Source organism: Aethalodelphis obliquidens, unplaced genomic scaffold (genome assembly GCF_003676395.1).
Source record: "Aethalodelphis obliquidens isolate GAN/ISIS:26980383/991018 unplaced genomic scaffold, ASM367639v1 scaffold16, whole genome shotgun sequence".
Lineage (NCBI taxonomy): Eukaryota > Metazoa > Chordata > Mammalia > Artiodactyla > Delphinidae > Aethalodelphis > Aethalodelphis obliquidens.
This window is the reverse complement of record NW_020837960.1, coordinates 27,684,495-27,708,121: the sequence shown is the minus strand read 5'-3', so window position 1 is coordinate 27,708,121 and position 23,627 is coordinate 27,684,495. Positions and strand designations below refer to the sequence as shown.

At 39.1% G+C, this 23,627-nt stretch overlaps 1 protein-coding gene across 1 annotated transcript in view; it reads right to left on the bottom strand.

The window, feature by feature from the left end:
* Positions 1-23,005, bottom strand: part of UBL3 (ubiquitin like 3) — a 70,074-nt gene extending 47,069 nt beyond the window's left edge. The window contains exon 1 of the mRNA XM_027116580.1: positions 22,260-23,005. Coding sequence (XP_026972381.1) covers positions 22,260-22,286 — 27 coding nt within the window. The 5' untranslated portion in view covers positions 22,287-23,005. The remainder of the gene's footprint in view (positions 1-22,259) is intronic.
* Between the last annotated feature and the right edge of the window lie 622 nt (positions 23,006-23,627).

The window sequence follows — 23,627 nt, the reverse complement described above, 5'->3', positions numbered from 1 at the left end:
AGTGGCAATCACACTAACCTACTTGATAATGCACAATTATGATTACCTTTCTAAGTAGTTTATCTTTAAAAAAAGTTACGCCTTAGCTAAAATTAATACTATAGGACCACATAGGTAACGACTATGTTTTCAAACAGATAAGAGTAGAAGTGGGTACTACTGTTCCTGCCTTTGTACTACCTGATGTACCTATTCTGGAACATCTCCCTTCTGTACTTTTAATTATCTTTGGTGTTATGTCTCAGGTAACTATAACTTACTAAGTTATTCAAGTCATCTGGGAAACAGGAAAGGGTTTTACAGTTTCAGGGTAGACTGCCCTCCCTTTTGTCCAACTGAGATGGCCACTTGAACTAGTCCGGGAAGACTTCAGCTATATAGCTAGTGGTTCTACTTGAGAAAGGAGATTTCAGATATGACTCGTGTGTTGGCATAATTTGAAAATAAAAATACAATAATAAGCTTACATCTGCACTCTGCACTATAAACAACCTAAGAGTGAACCCATCTCTACTTCAGAATAATGATATTTATGGAAAAAGTTTTCCCAGTTTCTTATTTTTCTTGGCTGCCTGTCCTAAGTCCCAAAGGAGTAAGGCAGACAGCACTCTGGGAAATGAAAGAGCTGTTTGCTTGCTTCCTATGCCAGCTAGGAGTCTGACAGTACCTCTGCGAGGCGAGATGTCTCAATTTTTTAGTAAACCTGTCTTTCTCTGGGTATGAAGAATTAAACAAGAAACATCAAAGCATGAACTGAATGGCTGCTATTGAACCAACAACCCTACTACTAGGTAATAAAGAATATCCCTGTGCAGGATTAAAAAGGATCAATTTCAGAGCAAAAAGCAAGTATTATTAATGTTTGTCCAGATTATATATAATAGCAAAGCAAAATACTGTGAAAAACAGAAAGGTTTGAGAAAAGGTAGATATGGACACAAAACTGAAAAATAGTAATGACTTCAAAAAAAAGTGGACATGTTGAATTCTTCTATGTCTAGCACTTCAATATGGAAGAAAACTCTGTGAATTATAACAAAAGCACTGTTTTGTCCACATTAAAATATTTGACAATGAATTAAGATCCACACAACCTTCACCAAATTACACAAAATGGACTTTAGTTGGTCCTCATCCAATCCTCCTGCAACCTCTGCTGTTGTCCACCCCTACTCCTCCTTGGGTTTTCTCCTTGCATGGCTTTCATGAGCGTCAAACTTTTTAAAAAGTTTATTTTTCCAATAACTCTGTTCCTTTTCCCATTTTAAAAACTCTCCTATCTCTAAATAGAGGCATTGTACGTTTGGGTTGTTCCCCATCTCAATGAATTCACGTAACCTCGTATCGGTATTTTTCTTCAATTTAACGCACACTAATTTCTATTTTTAGCCCTCTCTTCTTTCGTGAGGGCTATTCCAGTAAGAATGTGGAACAGCCCTCACGAAAGAAGGCTCACATTCTTAAGTAAGAGGGCTATTCCTCTTACTTAAGGAGAGGTCAAAGATGACTCCCAGGTACCTATACTATTTGCTCTTTCTAAAAGAATTCCATTAGCTTGATTGTATGTCTTTCTATGTCATGTAGACTAAAACCCAGAAAGTTAAAAGAAAGGCTGATGACAGTATACACAATGACAGTAGGAAAAAATGAATGCTGACACTGAGAGAACAAAAATCACAAAAAGCAAAAGCTTAGCAATTTGGGACCATTTGAAATACAAGCCAAAGAAAAAACTGTCAGAGATGTCTTTAATCCAGTGAGAGAAATAATTATGTAAACTATATAACTGCACTGTCCAATACAGTAACCATTAGCCACATGTAACTACATTTAAATTAATCAAATAAAATTTAAAATTCCATTCCTCAGTCATACACCACTTCGCAAGTGCTCAATCGCCACATGGTAGCTACTAAGGTAGCTAATGGCTACCTTACTGGACAGCACAAATGAAGAATACTTCGATCACTGCAGAAAGTTCTATTGGACAAAGCTGCAGTGCTCATTCAACATTCACTGAGTATTCCCTATACAACAGGCACATGCTAGGGACAGAAGTATAGAAAGATGAGTAAGATAAGGCCTCTCTCTGCCCTCAAGGAGCACATAGTCTGTCTAGTGGATGAAACAAAAAATATTTACAAGTGCTAGAATAGAGGTAATAACATTTATGAGAGAGTAATTGATTAAGAGGCTCAGCTCTGAACTCCAGACCAATTAGCTGGAATTCCAATCCTTTTATCTGGGTTCTCTGTGGACCGGGCCTTATTCACCTGGTGTTATGATGGTACAGCAAATAATGCTGAGACTCATCACTACCTAGCAATCCTAGGCTCATCGGAACCAAGATGCTGAAACCTAACCAGGATTTACGTTAGCTTTGTCCCCCTGGACTTGGTGCTTCACACTGCTGGCAACGCTTGAAGGAGAAAACCGTCCTGCTACTCTGGCTTTTTTCCCTTGGTCCCTCCCAGGAAACAGCTTTGCCTCAACTGTCCCTTTGGTTTGGAGCTCCTAGCACGTGCTATACTTATAATGATGAAGTCCTTGACCAAGTAATTAAGGCATTACCAAGGAATTAACACTGCAGTCGAGAACAAGTATTCAGTGGAAATGAAGCAAGAAGGGAGGGGAGAGGTGCTCCTAAGCAGAAAGGGCAGGCTAAGCAAGGATGAAAGAGAGAAGCATAAATGTTAACTGAAAGATCTGTGGGCAAGCAGAGGACTGATTCATTACAATCCAAACACAGGGCACACACAGCGGGCAACAGCAGAAGATGAGGCTGGATTGAAACCCAACTGCTAAGAGCCTTAATGCCACCACCCAAGGAGCCTGGCCTGTGAGTGATAACCAAGTGTTATTAAGTAGAACAGTTACATGATGAGATCTGTGTTTTCAAAAGACAAACCTGGGAAAAGGGTGAAAGGCAGATAAATAGCAGTAGATAAAGAGGAACGATACCTGGATGAAGACCTGGCTGAAGGTAGTGGAGATAAAGAACAGGAAATTCATCCGAGAGACATTAGAGAAAACTGGTTAGCTCTGACTACTGACAGGATGGATCTGGTACACTGGCATCCGATGTTTGTTGCACAAGTTAGTGAGAAAGATACTGATCTCTTAGATGACAGAGAAGGACAGAAAACGAAAACCATGAGAAACACAAAAATTTAAGGGAAGGACTGGCAGTGAGAGAAACTGAAAAGGAACAAAGAAATCAAACGAGGACATAATCCTTCTGCCTGGAATGTGATTCCCCAAGATACCTGGATGGCTGTAGCTCCTTCAGACCCTTGTGCAGATGTCGACATCTTAGTGAGTTCTCCCCTGATGGCATGATTTAAAACTGAACTGCACAGGAGTTCTCTCTCAGCACTCTCCAACCCCCTCTCCTGCTTTATTTTTCTCTGGAGAAAAATACCAACATCTATTATACTATATATTTTACTTATTTATTGTGTTTAATGTCTGTCTCCCTACTACTTAAATGTAAGCTCCATTAGGGGAGGAAATTTGTCTGCTTCATTCACCACTGTACACCAGAGCCTAAAACAGTGCCTGGCATATAGCACCTGCTCAACAAACACTTGCTGATTGACTGAATGATGCGAAGAAATAAAAATAGCAGGATTACTACGCATATAATGATAAGTATGGAAGTAAACTGATATCTAACTTGGAAATTATATTGATTATATTGAGTGCTAAAAGTAAAAATCTATATAACAGTCCTTTAAGTACAAAAGGCTCAAACATATTTTCTTCAAATATGTGTTTCATATATACTATATTCAAATATATGTAATTAATTTTAACATAGGCTTTCTGTTTACTCACAAAGTAATGAGAGAGACTTTATAGCTTGAAAAATCACTCACAATACTCGACAGCCACACTGCAAATCCACCACTTCAAGTATTTAAATCCTATTAATACCTTTTCAACTTCCATTACAAATTTCTAATTTCCTTTCTGAAATTTTGGCTATTTTAAAACATTAAGCAAATGCAAGAAGCTGAAGTTGAAATACCAGAATGTCAGTATAAGCACAGTCATTAGCTTTAAGATATAATGAAAAGGATATGACATTAAAAAGGTAAAGAATGGTCAAAAGTTAGAAATGCAAAAATATCCAAGAATACAAAAAGGCCCACCTAGCTGGCTGGCTTCAGGAAAAAGACCAAATATCATTAAGTCTCACTTTCCTCATCAATAAAATGCAGCTAATACTAGCACCTACCTACCTGATAAGCTTGTTCTGAGAGTTTTTGTTGGATTAAATCTGTTTCAAGTAATTAACTTGGCACAGTGTAAATGTAATTTACACAGAGTTAATGTAATTTACTCCTTTAACCCACAAATATTTATGAAGAATACAGAAGGCATCATACTTACTGGCTACAGTGGCCAGTGAAAGAGATATACCTATCCTCGTAGAATCTAGGACAACTAAAATAAATCTAAAGACAAACAAACGAATTACCAAGTGTGACAAGTGTCACAGAGGAAGCCTATGGGGTCCTGAGTCAGAAACCAAGGGAGTGAGAGAATTCAACCTTAGATGTGGGCAGAAAAAGTATCTCTGAGGACAGGCAAGCTAAGAAGTCATTACCCATACATGTAGGGCACAAAAGTACACGGATAAGGATTCCCGGCAAAGGGACTGATACGTACAAAGACTCAGCCCAAGTGTGGGAAAGAGCTTGTGGCCTCTGAGGAGCTGAGAGGACGCAGTGTAACTGAAGCACAGGAAGCCAAAGGAGGTAAGATCATACAGACAGGCAGAAGCCAGATGATGCAGGACTCTGAAGGGCCACTGTAAGGATCTGTGACTTGATTCTATGGGACTTTATTCTTCAGTGGAAAGCTGCTGAAGTTCTCTGGTTTTCTTCAGAGGGACAGATGATCCAATTTACACCTCATAAAAATCACTAGAGCTATTTTTGGAAAGTGTAATACAGGGGAATGTGAAAAGAGGTAGAATAATTAGTTCCAAGACTAATGCCATAGTCCAGGAGACAGCGATGGTACTTGCAATATGGTGGTAGCAAGGAGATGAAGAGGACTTGATGGATTCCAGATACAGTTTGAAATGGATTGAATTTGGGGGATGAGGGAACGGAAGAAATCAAAGATGACTCCTAGATGTCTGACTTAAGCAAATGCTTGGCTGATGGTGCCATGGTAAGTAACACAGTTAAGAATTTAATTAATTTTAGCTATTCATAGCTACTATTAGGATAGAAGCGAGAGGAAAAAAACCTGGTGATCCTACAGCCAAAATAGAGGGAGGGAGGGAGGGGACACTAAAGCACAGACAGAAAGGACAATTAGGTCAAGCTGAGGGAAGAGCAATATCAGACCAAACTTCCCACTGAAAACAACTATAAAAGTGACATAAAATACCAAACAAACTGAGCTATCTAAAGGAACAGAGAGAACAACCGAGAGAGCCAGGACGTCAGGAGCCTTGAGGAGGGAGACACATAGAAGGTCCCCACTTCCCCCTTGAGGTATTTGCCGATTACCACTACGGGGTATACAGGCCAAGCAGAAAGCAGCATCTCGGAGCTTCTGTCAGTCCCACGGGGCTGGGAAGACAAGAATCGGAATTCTGTACCACACCAAGGCAGCTAGGAATTGAGGATCCCAGATAAAAAGGAACCACAAAGCATGAGCCCATCATTCTGCTCAATTTTTGCCCTCCAGGAATGTGCTGAACATGGAATGAAGTGCAGGAAAACTCCTCAAAAAGATGTTGCAAAGAGGCTAAAAGCTGAGCAGAACTTTCATCAGCCTCACAATACTTAAAATTCAGGGCTTGCCAAGGAAGAGGCATCTTGGTAAATACTTCAGACTTTTAAATGAGACCTCAAAAGAGCTACGTGCTAAGAGGCTGTTTGAATTTCCTGATTACCCGGAATTCAGGCTTATGTCTTATCAATCACTGATGAATCAAAGTGATCAATGTTGTCCTAACTGCCTGCCAGAGAATATTAATAACATTTTTCTGGGACTTCCCTGGCTGTCCAGTGGTTAAGACTCCACACTTCCACTGCAGCGGGCACAAGTTCGATCCCTGGAAGGGGAACTAAGATCCTGCGTGCCACACGGTGCAGCCAAAAAAATAAATTTAAAAATTTCTTAAGAAATAATATTTTTCTATCTGAAGAAAGATAACATCATTCTGATCCTCATAATTTTTCATCACAACGTTAATAAAACATTACCAGGCATACTGGAAAAAAGGATCAAATGATCAAAAGGCAGACAACAGAAATAAGCTCATGGGTGATGCAGGTATTAGAGTTATCAGACAGAAACATTACAACAATGTTTATATACTCAAGAAAATAGGTAAAACACTGTGAGAACTTGAATCTGTATAAGGTTTTGGACTGAAAATACAAAAACTGAAATTAAGAACTCAATAATTGGGTATAACTGGATATTGGACAGAGGAGATATGATAGGTAAACTTGAAGATAGTTCAGCAAAAATATCCAGATACACAGAGGGGGTAAAAATAGTATGAAAACTGTGAAATGACCTAACATACGTGAATTCATAGTCCAAGAAAGAAAGGAAAGAATTAGGGCTTCCCTGGTGGCACAGTGGTTGAGAATCCACCTGCCAATGCAGGGGACACGGGTTCGATCCCTGCTCCGGGAAGATCCCACATGGCTCAGAGCAACTAAGCCCGTGTGTCACAACTACTGAGCCTGCACTCTAGAGCCTATGCACCGCAACTACTGAGCCCATGTGTCACAACTACTGAAGCCCATGTGCCTAGAGCCCGTGCTCCGCAACAAGAGAAGCTACCGCAATGAGAAGCCCGCATACCGCAACGAAGAGTAGCCCCCACTCGCCGCAACTAGAGAAAGCCCACGCATAGCAACAAAGACCCAAAGCAGCCAAAAATAAATAAATAAACTTATTTAAAAAAAAAAAAAGAATCCCAGCTTATGAAGAGGGTGTGTAGAAAAGGGAACCCTCCTACATTGTTGGTGGGAATGGAAGCTGGTGCAGCAACTGTGGAAAACAGTATGGAGGTTCCTCAAAAAACTAAAAATAGAACTACCATATGACCCAGCAATCCCACTACTGGGCATATACCCTGAGAAAACTGTAATTCAAAAGGACACACATGTACTGTAATTCAAAAGGACACACATGTACTGTTCACTGCTGCACTATTTACAATAGCCAGGATATGGAACAACCTAAATGTCCAATGACAGACGAATGGATAAAGAAGATGTGGTACGTATTTACAATGGAATATTACTCAGTCATAAAAAGGAACGAAACTGGGTCATCTGTAGAGATGTGAATGGACCTAGAGTCTGTCATGCAGAGTGAAGTGAGACAGAAAGAGAAAAACAAATATCGTATATGTGGAATCTAGAAAAATGGTACATATGAACCTATTTGCAGGGTAGGAACAGACAAAAAGACGTAGAGAACGGACATGTGGACACAGTGGGGAAAGGAGAAGGTGGGACGAATTGGGAGGTTAGGAGTGACATATATACACTACCATGCGTAAAATAAGTAGCTAGTGGGAACACACTATAAAGCACAGGAAACTCAGCTCAGTGCTCTGTGATGACCTAGATGGATGGGATGGGTTGGGGGTGGGAGGGACGTCCAAGAGGGAGGGGATTATAGGTATACATATAGCTGATTCACTTCATTGCACAGCAGAAACTAATACAACATTGCAAAGCATTTATACTCCAATAAAAAAAAAAAACTATGATGCATAAAGAGATTCATCTTAAGCTATAAGGACAAAGAAAGGTTTTAAAGAAATAGCTGGAAAGAGAAGTTAAAAAAAAAAGGTACTATATAATATCCAAAAAAACCAGACTTTAAGGCAAAAATTATTACTAGAGATAATGATAAAAGGATCAATCCAACAGGAAGATACAACAAATTTATTTGTAAATTTATTTGCAACCAAGAACTTGGCCTCAAAATATATAAGGCAAAAATTTGAGAGAACTAAAAAGACATATAGATGAATCCTCACACAGTTGGAGATTTTAACACATTTCTCTCAATGAAGTGATAAAAAAGACAAAGAAGTTGGTAGTGATACAGTCGATTTGAACATGATTAATAAACTTTACTTACATGATATTAATCACACCACACTTAATTTTCTAACACTGACCAGAAAGCAAGTGTCAACAAATTACCAACAACTGAAATCAGAGAAAGAAAGATCCTAGACCACAGTAGTATTAAACTAGATATCAACAATAAGAATATAGCTAGAAAATCCCCAAATGCTTACACATTATGCAATATACTTCTAAATAACCAATGCATCAAAGAAACCACAATGGAAAATTTATAACAATTCTAATTGAGTAATAAAAATATGATATATCAGACTCGTGAGATCCAGCTGAAGTTGCATTTATAGGGAAATTTCATAGACTTAAACGCATACATTAAAAAGAGAAGACTGATCACTACTGATTTGAGTATCCATCTCAAGAAACTTTAAAAAGAACAGCAAATTAATTTTTTTAAGAAATAGAAGGAAAGAAATAAAAGTAAAAGCAGAACCTAATAGAAAATAAAGAACTTTTTAAATCTGAAAATTGGCTCTTTGAAAATCAATGGTGATCAAGAAGCAGCACAAATTACCAACAATCAGATTTTAAAAGCACATATCATTACAGATACTACAAACATTAAAAAGATAATGAAAGGATACTGTAAAAAAATGTAAGCCACATTGGAAAATTTAGATAAAACAGACAAATGCCGTAAAAGCAAATCTTGTCAAAATTGACAAAGAAGTAATAGAAAACGTGAATAGTCCTACATGAACTGAAGAAACAGAATCAATAATTCCCACAAGAAAACTCCAAATGGCTTCACCAGTGAATTCTTCCAAACATTTATGGATGCAATAAAATCAATTTTCACAAACTCAGAGAACAGAAAACATTTCCCAGGTCACTTTATGAAGTCAGCATAACCTTGATACCTAAAAGTGTCAAAGACTTTACAAGAAATTAAAAATTACTCGTCAATCCTTTTCATGAACAAAAATGCAATGTAAACGAAATATATTCTAGCATATTAAGAAGATAATGTATAGTGAAAAAGTTAGGTTTATCCAGAAATTCAAGGATGCTTTAAAATTAGTAAATGTGTATCCCTCCCCCATCCCCCCAATTTTAAACACATATCTAAACACACAGCAACTACATTCAAGCATTTTATCCTAAGAAAATAATCAGACAAGGCACAGAGATATACTCTAAGATATGTATTATGACACTGTTTATAATAGCTTTTAAATGCTATATGAATATGGAATAGCTAAACAATTTATGTACACTTATCAGAATCAGTTCAAAATTATAATATGGTTCTATAACTTGTTTGTATGGGTAACTGTTAATCATATATGACTAAATGAAAAAAGCAGGATACAAAAGCACGAGTATTTCTAAGGCAAAAAGACTAATTTTATATGAAAGTGAAGAAAATTAAACATATCATGAGAGAACATTTTGTCTAGGCATAATGAGTTGCCATCTTAATTTATGTTCATAAACAAAAGATATAATGCGTAACTTAAGACAATTTTCTTCAGCAGAAAGAACACTTTCTTCTCAAAATCTAGTCAAAGAAAATTGCCCAAGTATATATTTTATTTAGACCATAAAAAAATGCTACTAGATTTGAATCTATCAACAGAGATCTGCATCATACATAAGCAGTTATACTAGTATGAAGACAAAAACAAAATACCCTAAAAGCACTAAATCAATCTATGTGTTTTGTGTGTGTGTGTGTGTGTGTATATATATATATATATGTGTGTGTGTGTATATATATGTATATATATATGTATATATATATAACAATAATAGTCTGCATTCAAAGTGGTAAGTTTATAGGAAAAAGTTCTATTGTATAATATAAATATAAGAGGACTCAAAATTCCAACAAGTTTAAAGAAAACTCCCTTTAATTTTAGCAACTAATAAGAAAATCCACCTGCATTAAAATCATTCCAACCCAGAGGTTACATAGTATTTTGCAAGGATACCTGGAACACGGTTTTGGGAGGGAACCTGAGGTATTTTGCTTAGGAAGGAGTGCCTAAGGGATTTAGCACTGTCTGCTCAGGTATGGTAGGGGGCAAGGGCTTAGTGTGTTTATCACTATTGCCATGAGACCCAAATTCCTACCCTAGCTCTGCATTTTCCTAGCTACTCCTGATTCCAAAGAAGTTCCTTACCCTCTCTGAACCTAGGCTGTGAGAAAGTAAAAACAGCTCTGCTGACAATCACACTGTGATGCCTCTAAAAGACAGAGACAGACAAAGCCAACAGAAGACCAACAGGTAATAAACTCTCCCAGGGCCACTCCACAGCTCCAAAATGACCAACACTCTCCCCCAGCCCCCTTCCTTTCTCCTGACTCCTAAACAAAGACAGCTGAAAGATCTGATTAGCAACCCACTTCCACTTTGTGTACGCAGCATTCAGTCCAGAGCTAGTCTCCACTTCCCTGCTCTCTCATCAGAATCATTAGGCACAGTGCAAACCCCAGCAAGAACCTCTCCGGATACCCTTTCAGGAGATTGCATGGCCGCTCAGGCACAGGCTCCTCCTCGCTGCAGCAAGTCAATAAACCTGACTCGTTCCACTACAGATGTGTTCCTGGTGGTCTTCTCCTGGTGGGTAATAGCTGCTTCTTTTTCTATATACCAGCCTATTTATCCAGGGTCACTGAGAGGATTAAACTAAATGTTATCCTGTAAAATGCCAAGCATCTGCCTGGGAAACTGCTAGTACACAACAAATGTTAGCATCTCTCCCCTATGAGCTCAAAATAAAGCTACACATGTAATTTTATTTTTTTAATCATCTACCTAGTTCATCCCTGCAAGAATCTACATCTCTGCAAAACACAGCTAACAGCCAAAAAAGATAAGCCCTGAAGTAAACAGAACTCTAAGCAACCAAAACAGACATGATCGAGTCCATGAAATAAAGAGTATGCACTTTACCGTAAGAACTCCTAAAAATCTCACTTGGACACCATTTGCTCATTTTTAACACACTTTATTCTAATAAACTTTGAAAATCTGGTTTCCACACCCACAGCAAATTAGAATCAGCAACTGTAAAAAGTTAGAGAGGAATAGGTACTTACCACAGAAAAATGTAATTGCTTAACAAGGCAGGAGATGGGAAAACTATAAATATCAAACAGAACTTAAAATACTTACAAATCTTAAATCATCTTACACACAACTTCTAAAATTTTTTGACTGAACATCCCAACTATAAAATACTTCAGCATATACTCCCGATATATATATTCATTTATAAACCATATATTTTATGTCTATTATAAAACGTATACTAAAACAGAATTAAAATATTAAAATATTGTTTTAATTATTAACTATTTTAAACATTATCTGTTTTAATATTGCAATCACTAAAAATACTATTACTGTTAACATACTAAGTAAGAGCACTGTTACTGAATACGCCTCTTTATTTTTTAAAATCTTGCTTTCCCCTTTTGTAAAGTTCAATGTACTCTGAAACTTGGTTTTAAGAGAAGTCAAGTCGTAACTGAAAAACCTAGCTCACAAATGCATAGATCCATATAGAACACTATGTCACTTACTGGTTCACAAAATCATATCACTTTTCCATTGTATCACTAAATATGCACAAGTCTTTGTTAAAAGTCAGTTTCTTGATGTCAATGTTATCACAATTTTATTTTACCTGATGTCAGTCAGATATTTTTGCAAACTAAGGAAAATGTGTTGCTTTTTACGTTTCTAATAAACGGGTCTAAAGCCCACTGAAATTCTCTATGAGGAAGATTTTTCAACAGACTGGAAAAATCTAAACATGTTTTCAAATGTTCTCTCCATAACACTTCTGAAAAGCAGGTATTTTTTTCACTTACTGGTTAAAAATGTCAATTTTGCCTTAAAGAGACAACTAATTGTTTTCTAAAAATTATTTGCTGGGCTTCCCTGGTGGCGCAGAGGTTGAGAGTCCGCCTGCCGATGCAAGGGACACAGGTTCGTGCCCCGGGCCGGGAAGATCCCACATGCCGCAGAGCGGCTGGGCCCGTGAGCCGTGGCCGCTGAGCCTGCGCGTCCGGAGCCTGTGCTCCGCAACGGGAGAGGCCACAACAGTGACAGGCCCGCGTACCGCCAAAAAAAAAAAAAAAAATTATCTGCCAGGTAGCATACTATTGATAGCTTCTTGCCATCATGGAAAATATCAGTATCTAAAATTTTCATCTTTTGTAAAATAAAAATGTGTAATTCAGCTTTGAGTTCTACAATTCTTTAAGTACTTTGACAGTGAACCTCTGCTCCCCTATTTTTAAAAGTAACTATATAATACACTATGACAGAAAAGCTGTAGAAACTTTGAGAAACTCATGGTGCTGCTTTTGTTCTCCACATTACAAAATTCCCACACCTTCCCCCAGCAAACCATGCTCATGAGAACGTGGACCTAGAAAAGCCTCGAGGCTTTTTCAGATCCAATCCATATTTTAATTCAAAACCTCAATTCTTCCCTCTTTTTGGAGCACAAAATAACAACTAGAAGTTCTAATATTTTTATTCTCACATCGCAACTGACTTGCCTCATCTCACTTTGTAAATTACTAGTAGTGAAGGGGCATAAGGCTTCACAATCTATATTAGATGCTTAGGGTATGACAGCTATAGTTTATAGAATAATGATTACACAGTGAAGGAGTCAATGAACTTCATTGAAGTGAATCAATATTATTCAAATGATGGCTCTAAGTCACGGAAAGTAAATTATGCGTAGCATATTACACGTAAGCAAATAGGACAGTAATCCAAAACAAATTGGGATAGTCCCCAAAACAACCTTTAGGTATTCAAAAAATTTACTGATTCAGAAAAATTTATTACCCAGGGTTTTTAGTTACCATGAATTCTAGTCACTTTCAGTTTTTCCCCCCTCAGAATGAGAGGAATTCTTAGAGCATATTTAAGAAGTATATACTTCAGTCTCCTAAATCATATTTACTGTTCCATGTTATGAAAACCAGTAGAGTCATCAGTACTTTATCGATCATTTAAAATAACTTCAAGCCTTACACTAAAAATATATTTTTCATATTCCAAATAGTAATAGAAGCAGACATCACAGACTTCATATTTAACACCATTATTATAAATAGTAGTAGTATGGGACAATATTTACCTTTCCCATAAGTAACAGAGAGAGTAATGCTTTAGGAGTCAAGAAAACTCTCAACAGTTTTTTTTTTGTTTTGTTTTGTTTTGCGGTACGCAGGCCTCCCACTGCCGCGGCCCCTCCCGCTGTGGAGCACAGGCTCCTGACATGCAGGCCCAGCGGCCATGGCTCACGGGCCCAGCAGCTCCGCAGCACGTGGGATCTTCCCGGACCGAGGCACGAACCCGTAGTTATCCCCTGCATCGGCAGGCGCACTCCCATCCACTGCGCCACCAGGGAAGCCCCTCAACAGTTTTTAAATGTCTATTCTGTTTTAGAAATTACAGGAGATCTAATAAAGGTAAGACACATATTCATGTAAATTTGACATCACGTAAGAATCTGAAATACACTGACAGAAAATGGTTCACAGGAAGGAAAGATCACTGTGGAGTAGAATGAACTAAAAACCGTTTTCACAGGAGAGGGACATGAGCTGGAGTAGGATTCAGTGCTAGAAAGGAAAAGGCATTCAAAGCAGAGGGAAATAATGTGTCATTTGTTTTCTCAATAAAAATGCCTAATTCAGAACACCAAATTTAAGACACATTCAAGTAAAACAATTTAGAGAAACACTCCATAAGAGATATGTTAATTAATAAGCCGTTCATCAAGTCACCTACGTGTTTGTGTGTGTGTGTGTGTGTATAAGTATATATACATAAATGGTACTATCTACCCTTTAGCTTCATAGAACCCCCCAACTTATACTGGGAATAAGAAGTTCCACCAAGAGAACGAAAAATTAAGAAGAGCTGTAAGTAAAGAGAAAATCTGTGCATTACATCTTTTTTTGGGGCAGGGGGGATTTTTTTTTTAACATCTTTATTGGAGTATAATTGCTTCACAATGGTGTGTCAGTTTCTGCTTTACAACAAAGTGAATCAGCTATACACATACACACAACCCCGTATCTCCTCCCTCTTGTGTCTCCCTCCCACCTTCCCTATCCCACCCCTCTAGGTGGTCACAAAGCACCGACCTGATCTCCCTGTGCTATGTGGCTGCTTCCCACTAGTTACCTATTTTACATTTGGTAGTGTATATATGTCCATGCCATTTTCTCAGTTCATCCCAGCTTACCCTTCCCCCTCCCTGTGTCCTCAAGTCCATTCTTTACATCTGCGCCTTTATTCCTGTCCTGCTCCTAGGTTCTTCAGAAGCTTTTTTTATTATTATTTTTAAGATTCCATATATATGTGTTAGTATACGGTATTTGTTTTTCTCTTTCTGACTTACTTCACTCTGTATGAGTTTCTAGGTCCATCCACCTGACTACAAATAACTCAATTTCGTTTCTTTTTATGGTTGAGTAATATTCCATTGCATATATGTGCCACATCTTCTTTACCCATTCATGTGTCGATGGACACGTAGGTTGCTTCCACGTCCTGGCTATTGTAAATAGAGCTGCAATGAACATTGTGGTACATGACTCTTTTTGAATTATGGTTTTCTCAGGGTATATGCCCAGTAGTGGGATGGCTGGGTCATATGGTAGTTCTATTTTTAGCTTTTTAAGGAACCTCCACACTGTTCTCCATAGTGGCTGTATCAATTTACATTCCCACCAACAGTGAAAGAGGGTTCCCTTTTCTCCACACCCTCTCCAGCATTTATTCTTCATAGATATTTTGATGATGCCCATTCTGACTGGTGTGAGGTGATACCTCATTGTAGTTTTGATTTGCATTTCCCAGTGATTAGTGATGTTGAGCATCCTTTCATGTGTTTGTTGGCAATCTGTATATCTTCTTTGGAGAAATGTCTATTTAGGTCTTCTGCCCATTTTAGGATTGGGTTTTTTTGGTTTTTTGATATTGAGCTGCATGAGCTGCTCGTAAATTTTGGAGATTAATCCTTTGTCAGTTGCTTCATTTGCAAATATTTTCTCAGATTCTGAGGGTTGTATTTTCGTCTTATGGTTTCCCTTGCTGTGCAAAAGCTTTTAAGTTTCATTAGGTCCCATTTGTTTATTTTTGTTTTTACTTCCATTTATCTAGGAGGTGGGTCAAAAAGGATCTTGCTGTGATTTATGTCATAGAGTGTTCAGCCTATGTTTTCCTCTAAGAGTTTTATAGTGTCTGGCCTTACATTTAGGTCCTTAATCCATCTGGAGTTTATTTTTGTGTATGGTGTTAGGGAGTGTTCTAATTTCATTCTTTTACATGTAGCTGTGCAGTTTTCCCAGCACCACTTATCAAAGAGGCTGTCTTTTCTCCATTGTATATTCTTGCCTCCTTTATCAAAAATAAGGTGACCATATGTGCGTGGGTTTATCTCTGGGCTTTCTATCCTGTTCCATTGATCTAGATTTCTGTTTTTGTGCCAGTACCAAAGTGTCTTGATTACTGTAGTTTTGTAGTATAGTCTGAAGTCTGAGAGCCTGATTCCTCCAGCTCTGTTCTCAAGATTGCTTTGACTATTCGGAGTCTTTTGTGTTTCCATACAAATTGTGCAATTTTTCTTCTAGTTCTCTGAAAAATGCCATTGGTAGTTTGAGAGGGATTGCATTGAATCTGTAGATTGCTTTGGGTAGTATAGTCATTTTCACAGTGTTCATTCTTCCAATCCAAGAACATGGTATATCTCTCCATCTATTTGTATCATCTTTAATTTCTTTCATCAGTGTCTTACAGTTTTCTGCATACAGGTCTTTTGTCTCCTTAGGTAGGTTTATTCCTAGGTATTTTATTCTTTTTGTTGCAATGGTAAATGGGAGTGTTTCCTTAATTTCTCTTTCAGATTTTTCATCATTAGTGTATAGGAATGCAAGAGATTTCTGTGCGTTAATTTTGTATCCTGCTACTTTACCAAATTCATTGATTAGCTCTAGGAGTTTTCTGGTAGCATCTTTAGGGTTCTCTATGTATAGGATCATGTCATCTGCAAACAGTGACAGCTTTACTTCTTTTCCGATTTGGATTCCTTTTATTTCCTTTTCTTCTCTGATTGCTGTGGCTAAAACTTCCAAAACTGTGTTGAATAACAGTGGTGAGAGTGGACAACCTTGTCTTATTCCCGATCTTAGAGGAAATGGTTTCAGCTTTTCACCACTGAGAACGATGTTGGCTGTGGGTTTGTCATATATGGCCTTTATTCTGTTGAGGTAAATTCCCTCTATGCTTACTTTCTGGAGGGTTTTTATCATACATGGGTGTTGAATTTTGTCAAGAGCTTTTTCTGCATCTTGAGATGATCATATGGTTTTTCTCCTTCAATTTGTTAATATGGTTTATCACACTGATTGATTTGCGTATACTGAAGAATTCTTGCATTCCAGGGATAAACCCCACTTGATCATGGTGTATGATCCTTTTAATGTGCTGTTGGATTCTGTTTGCTAGTATTTTGTTGAGGATTTTTTGCATCTATGTTCATTAGGGATATTGGCCTGTAGTTTTCTTTCTTTGTGGCATCTTTGTCTGGTTTTGGTATCGCTGATGGTGGCCTCGTAGAATGAGTTTGGGAGTGTTCCTCCCTCTGCTATAGTTTGGAAGAGTTTGAGAAGGATAGGTGTTAGCTCTTCTCTAAATGTTTGATAGAATTCGCCTGTGAAGCCATCTGGTCCTGGGCTTTTGTTTGCTGGAAGATTTTTAATCGCAGTCTCAATTTCAGTGCTGGTGATTGGTCTGTTTATATTTTCTATTTCTTCCTGGTTCAGTCTCAGAAGGTTGTACTTTTCTAAGAATTTGTCCATTTCTTCCAGGTTGTCTATTCTATTGGCATATAGTTGCTTGTAGTAATCGCCCATGATCCTTTGTATTTTGCAGTGTCAGCTGTTACTTCTCCTTTTTCATTTCTAATTCTGTTGAGTCTTCTCCCTTTTCTTCTTGATGAGTCTGGCTAATGGTTTATCAATTTTGTTTATCTTCTCAAAGAACCAGCTTTTAGTTTTATTGATCTTTGCTATCGTTTCCTTCATTTCTTTTTCATTTATTTCTGATCTGATCTTTATGATTTCTTTCCTTCTGCTAACTTTGGGGGGTTTTTGTTCTTCTTTCTCAATTGCTTTAGGTGTAAGGTTAGGTTGTTTATTTGAGATGTTTCTTGTTTCTTGAGGTAGGACTGTATTGCTATAAACTTCCCTCTTAGAACTGCTTTTGGTGCATCCTATAGGTTTTTGGGTTGTCGTGTCTCCATTGTCATTTGTTTCTAGGTATTTTTTGATTTCCTCTTTGAGTTCTTCAGTGATCTCTTGATTATTTAGTAGTGTATTGTTTAGCCTCCATGTGTTTGTATTTTTTACAGATGTTTTCCTGTAATTGATATCTAGTCTCATAGCATTGTGGTTGGAAAAGATACTTGATACGATTTCAATTTTCTTAAATTTACCAAGGCTTGATTTGTGGCCCAAGATATGATCCTGGAGAATGTTCCATGAGCACTTGAGAAGAAAGTGTATTCTGTTGTCTTTGGATGGAATGTCCTATAAATATCAATTAAGTCCATCTTGTTTAATGTATCACTTAAAGCTTGTGTTTCCTTATTTATTTTCATCTTGGATGATCTGTCCATTGGTGAAAGTGGGGTGTCAAAGTCCCCTACTATGACTGTGTTACTGTCGATTTCCCCTTTATGGCTGTTAGCATTTGCCTTATGTATTGAGGTGCTCCTATGTTGGGTGCATAAATATTTAGAATTGTCATATCTTCTTCTTGGATTGATCCCTTGATCATTATGTAGTGTCCTTCTTTGTCTCTTGTAATAGGTTTTATTCTGAAGTCTATTTTGTCTGATATGAGAACTGCTAGTTCAGCTTTCTTTTGATTTCCATTTGCATGGAATATCTTTTTCCATCCCCTCATTTTCAGTCTGTAGGTGTCCCTAGGTCTGAAGTGGGTCTCTTATGGACAGCATATATACGGGTCTTGCTTCTGTATCCATTCGGCCAGTCTATGTCTTTTGGTTGGAGCATTTAATCCATTTAAATTTAAGGTAGTTATCCATATGTATGTTCCTATTACCATTTTCTTAACTGTTTTGGGTTCGTTATTGTAGGTCTTTCCCTTCTCTTGTGTTTCCTGCCTAGAGAAGTTCCTTTAGCATTTGTTGTAAAGCTGGTTTGGTGGTATTGAATTCTCCTAGCTTTTGCTAGTCTGTAAAGGTTTTAATTTCTCCATCAAATCTGAATGAGATCCTTGCTGGGTAATCTTGGTTGTAGGTTTTTCCCTTTCATCACTTTAAATAGGTCCTGCCACTCCCTTCTGGCTTGCACAGTTTCTGCTGAAAGATCAGCTGTTAACCTTATGGGGATTCCCTTGTATGTTATTTGTTGTTTTTGCCTTGCTTGGGCATTAGATCTTAATACACCCTTTCTTCAAAGTTAAAATTTTTCTATTCTCTAGACCTTTAACGAGCATGACATTTTCCCCTGGCATAATCTATATCTGTCATTTTAACTTGGAAAAGTGATAAAACTTCAATTTGAAAAGAAATTCATTTTAATAATTTCCTGTCCACTAGAGGGCTCCAACATTTCTTCCACAAATGTTACAGATATGACATTACAATAAAAATATTCATTAAGCACTGAAAAAACTCAAATTATCATTAGCTCACTTAACCCCAGACTAAAAATGGTTACATCTGCTACAATTTTACATTAATAGTTTTAAACGATACACGGTTTTCCTGTATTTTATCATCTAAAACATTCTGAATAACCAAAATTGCTTTGCCATTATTCTCACACTAATTGTCAATGTCTCTCTTAGGTAGGGTTTTCAATTTTACAGATATCATAAAGTATACTTTCAGTCCAAAGCTCTAAATAGTAGTTCAAATGTCTTATATAATAGTTGTATAAATACAATAATTTATTTCTTGATAACTTTCCAAATCCAGAAAATTACCAGCTTATCCACCCAGCCTTAGGCTTTATTACTAACAGAAAGAGTAAACATTTTCTTTCAGAAAAACCTAAGTCATTAACATAATTCATGCTACAATTATAAACAGTGAATATTGCCCATCCTAAACTATGATTTGCGCTGAGGCGAAAAAAATGAATCATTTAAACACAATGTATTATAATGATATTCTGTTCAGATATTTTCAGATTTTTCTCACAAATAAGTTATTACACTGGAATGTTAGTAAATCTCCTAGTTCAAACTCAATCACTCTTAGCAAAGGAAAAGCCAACATTTTAAGTAAACACATTTATATAATTTATAGGACATCTTTATAGAATGTTCACTGGAAAAGTATCAACTGCAAATTATTTTTTGTAAAGAATCTAGCAAATCCATTCACGGGGGGTACCACTCCCACCCATCCTCAAAAGACTGACTTGCTAAATTCAGATTGTAAGAAAAAGAGACTACTTATGGTAAACAAAAAAATTTACTGAATGTTTAAAAATAAATTTTAAATGTTAGTTATATTTACAAAATAAAAAAGTGATGCTAAAAAATCGATTTTAGAGTCAAAATAATTGCCGTAAGAAGACTTTACCAAAAACATCAAATGATTTAGCAATTATTATAGCTCATTTATGAACTATCTCCAATGAAAACATGACAGGGGTTATAACTTCACTGCCCCACCTCGTCTCCTAAACAGGATTTTCCTATACGACTGACAGGCACCGTTAACATGTGAAACAGCGTAACATTTGTTTCTAAATAGCACATACGAACTGTCGCCACTGAGAAACTTGACATTTTTACTGCATCTAGCAAAAATGTATGTATTCGTACTTGCAAGAGTGTGTATCCTGATCACTTTAGAGTTGTACTTCAAGGGAAATGTCAGAGTGTGGAAAGAGGTGGGAGTGGACCGGCTGACGCTCTCCAAGAGTGGTAAAAGTCTTCTCACTTCAAGTCACAGATGTAAATGCAGATTGTCAATTACTGATAATAAAAAGTTGAACAAATATGAAGCGTTTAATGGACAACTTTCAACCAGTATTTATCATGTCATATTTCAAAAAGTTGAGGATTCTAGGTACATATCAAATAAAGGCACTTCTTAAGCAAAAATGCAATGTAAGTACTAGCAAATGAAGGTTTAAAAGGTTTTAACGCTGGAAAAAGCCCTCAAGACCTCCAACAAGTTGGACAGCTAGAAAATGACACATAAAAAATATTCAGAACCATCTAATCTGAGCTGTACCTTAGATACACTCTGAAATAGCATCACCAGGGCATTATATGTTTATTACATAATACTGCTTTGCCCTTGCATATCACCTTTAATCACGGGATCTCAAAGCACCAAAGAATCATCAAGGCCTTAAAATACAGTCTGAAACAGAAATAGTTGTATTTTATAACTGCAGCTATTAATAAAACCTTGCACTACTTCCCGGTCCCCTGATACGAACACTAGCTTCCAAACCTTCTCTCTGACTTGGAAACAGTATTCCCCAAATCATCTCAATTTGTGACTGATGCTACCCGCATTCCAGCTTTTCTTCATCACTGGGCCTAAATAAAGTTGTGGCACTGTTTTAATGACACAAATCTATTTCACGACAACTTCTGTGACAGTAAATAGTACGAAGGGTGATCACATCTCACAGTGCGCACGATGATATAAGATGGAGGCTTCAGAGAGAGAGCCAATCTTTGCTGGAAGTGATGAGCCCACAGAGCAATTATCCAACAGAGGAAAGAGCATTTTCCAGCTCCGTCCAGATACCTCTCCAGGCAACTTCGCGAGTAGGGTGGAGGAAATCAAGTCCAGCTATCCTTAAGCAGGCCGGAGACTATTCTCCCGTGTGCACACCAGGAGGGAAGGGAAAACTAAAAGGACAATGCTCGAGTTTTAAGAATCAGGAAGGAGAGTGTAAGGTTGCTATGCGGCCACCCTAGAGACAGAACACTGTGGTTCCTTTGCATTTAAATAGTGCACTAAAAGGGAAATCAAACGCTAGCAAAATGTCTTTAAACCAAGGTCAAATTATGCCAGTTAGAGCCATTTAATTTTTATTTTACAGCCTGTAAATGAGGTTCACTCTTATTGAAACATCTGTCATTTTAAAATTTAATCACCAGGAAAGTTCAATTTTGTTTTTTCGCTGAAATATACAAACACTCAAATGTTAACTTCATGTAAGTGAGCATAACTATGTTAACTTCAATTCTTTCATAAACAAGATTATTCACCTTCCTGTTAATTGCATTACGTTTGTCCCTAGGACAGCAAAGTGTAATTTCACACTCATACAAACCCACCTCCCAGCACTGTAAACCTACACAGTTCCTGTTAGTCAACAGTCTCATATCCTTAACCTTTATGCAGAGTACTTTTTGTTTCAGGTTCTTAACATTCCAGTATGAAGGCTCAATCAATAATATGTTTTATGAGCTTTTAAAAGTCCAGTGATGTAATACTACTAAATATTTGGTACCAAAAGTCCTGGAATATTCATTCAAAGTACCAAAATACAGCCAGCCTAGATTTGTCAAAATTCCAAAATGTCTTAATATTTCTGTTGCCATACTTGCTCACCCATACGTTTCAAAAAGCTCACAGCAAATTCTGGTCAAGTTTCTCTCCAAGAGATAACACGTCCCTGTTTTTGGAAATATCAAGCTTGTACCTACTGCGTTAATGATCAGTGCCACCGAGCACGATCCCCGTTTTCCTGTCCACCTCTGTATCTAGCAGGGACGCTCTGCCCACTGCCACTGACGTTTTCAGAAGCTTTAAAGACACAAGTGTTCAGAGGCTTCTAGCAAAGAAGAAGAGATTTTCTCCACTTCAGGCTACCTTGCTACATGTTCCCAACTTCTCCATTGTCTTTAATCATTTAGAAAACACAAATGAGAAAAATCTGCATTAAAAGCAGTACTTTCTCAAGAGGGACACCAGACCCTCCAACTTCTCCAGATCCCCCAGCACCGTGGCTTTTCAAGAGTCCCCCGCAAACCTTCACCCCACGCCTGTATCCTGATTTAATAAGACTGGAAACCACAATTAAATCAAAGGGTGTCGTAACTCTTATCCTTCACTTACCATATCCGCCGGGACATTACTGGACATCTTGCCGTTTGATATATATACCCAGATGTTTACGCCGAAAAAAAAAATCAAAACGAGACAACAACAAACAAAAAAGAGAAATCTTCGAGCTACAGAAATCAACCTTCACGATCTTGACTGGTTCGAGGTGTGCTTCCCCCTAAAATAAGTTCTTTCGGAGCCAAAGTGCCGGCCGGGCCGAGGTTCCGAGCGAAGAGGAACAATCGCCGGGAGCGGTGTGGCCAGACCAGGAGGGAACTCCTGGGGTAGCAGCCCCGTCGTCGTCGTCAGCAGCAGCAGCCCCAGGACCGGCCGCGCCAGGTGGACCGAGCCGAGTGACACACGGACATGGAGCGGGGTGGGAGGGGGTTAAATCGTCTTCCTCCTTTCCCAGCCCGGCAGTGATTCACACTTGCTCCCAAGTCGAGTCTTCATTAAGCAGGAGGAGAATGCCCCGGCGCCGCGGTACACAGATAACTATGTGGCTACACATGGACGCGTCCCCCGGCGGACGGCGCGGGGAAACGGCTCAACTCGCGCGGCCGGCGTTGCCAGCCGGGCCGCGGAAACCCGCGCTCAAGGGCATTTAACTCGTTGGCAGCCGAAGCGCAAGCCCGGGCCGGAGAGCCGGGGCGGCGAGCGGGGAAAGCGGGGCGCTCGGCCCGGCAGGAGACCCCACGGCCCGTCGGGGCTCAGGCCGCGGGCGCCTCCGGGCAGCCGCGGGGCTCAGGACACATAGTCTCCGGCTTCCCGGCGCTCCTCTCTCGCCTCCGCCTCCCCCGGCTCCGCCTTCCCCTCCCCTCCCCGGCCTCGCGAGCTCCCCGCGACGCCGACTTCGGCTGGGCCCCGGAAGAGCCCGGGTCCTTCCTCTCCTCAGCCCGGGAACCGCTTCCTCTCAGAGCTCTGTCTCTCCTCCTCCTCCTACTCCTCCTCCACTTTTCAGTACCCGACGCCGCAGCCGCCTCCTGTCATCGCCCCTCAAGCCAACATGGCGGCGGCGGCGGCGGCGGCGGCGGCGGCGGCAGCTGCCGGAGCGCGAGTCGGGGACATGGGAAGAGCACGGCCCCCAACTCGCAGCCGCCACCCCCGCCTTCCTTCTCCCCCTCCCCCTCCGCGAACACCAAAGGCGTCACTACGGAGACCACCCTCGAGCATCACGGGAAGTGTAGTCTACGCCGGGGGGGGGGCGGTGCGGAGGGAGCGGGCCGCCTAACGCGTCCTCGCCCGACTCCGAAGCCACGCCCCTCCTAGCAACAGTTGCTAGGAGAGGAAAGCTCGCTTTAGCCAAGCTGCTGCAGGGAAGTTAGGAGATACCTGCTACCAGAAGTGCTGTGATCGTGCGAATTATTGGGCGAAAATTAT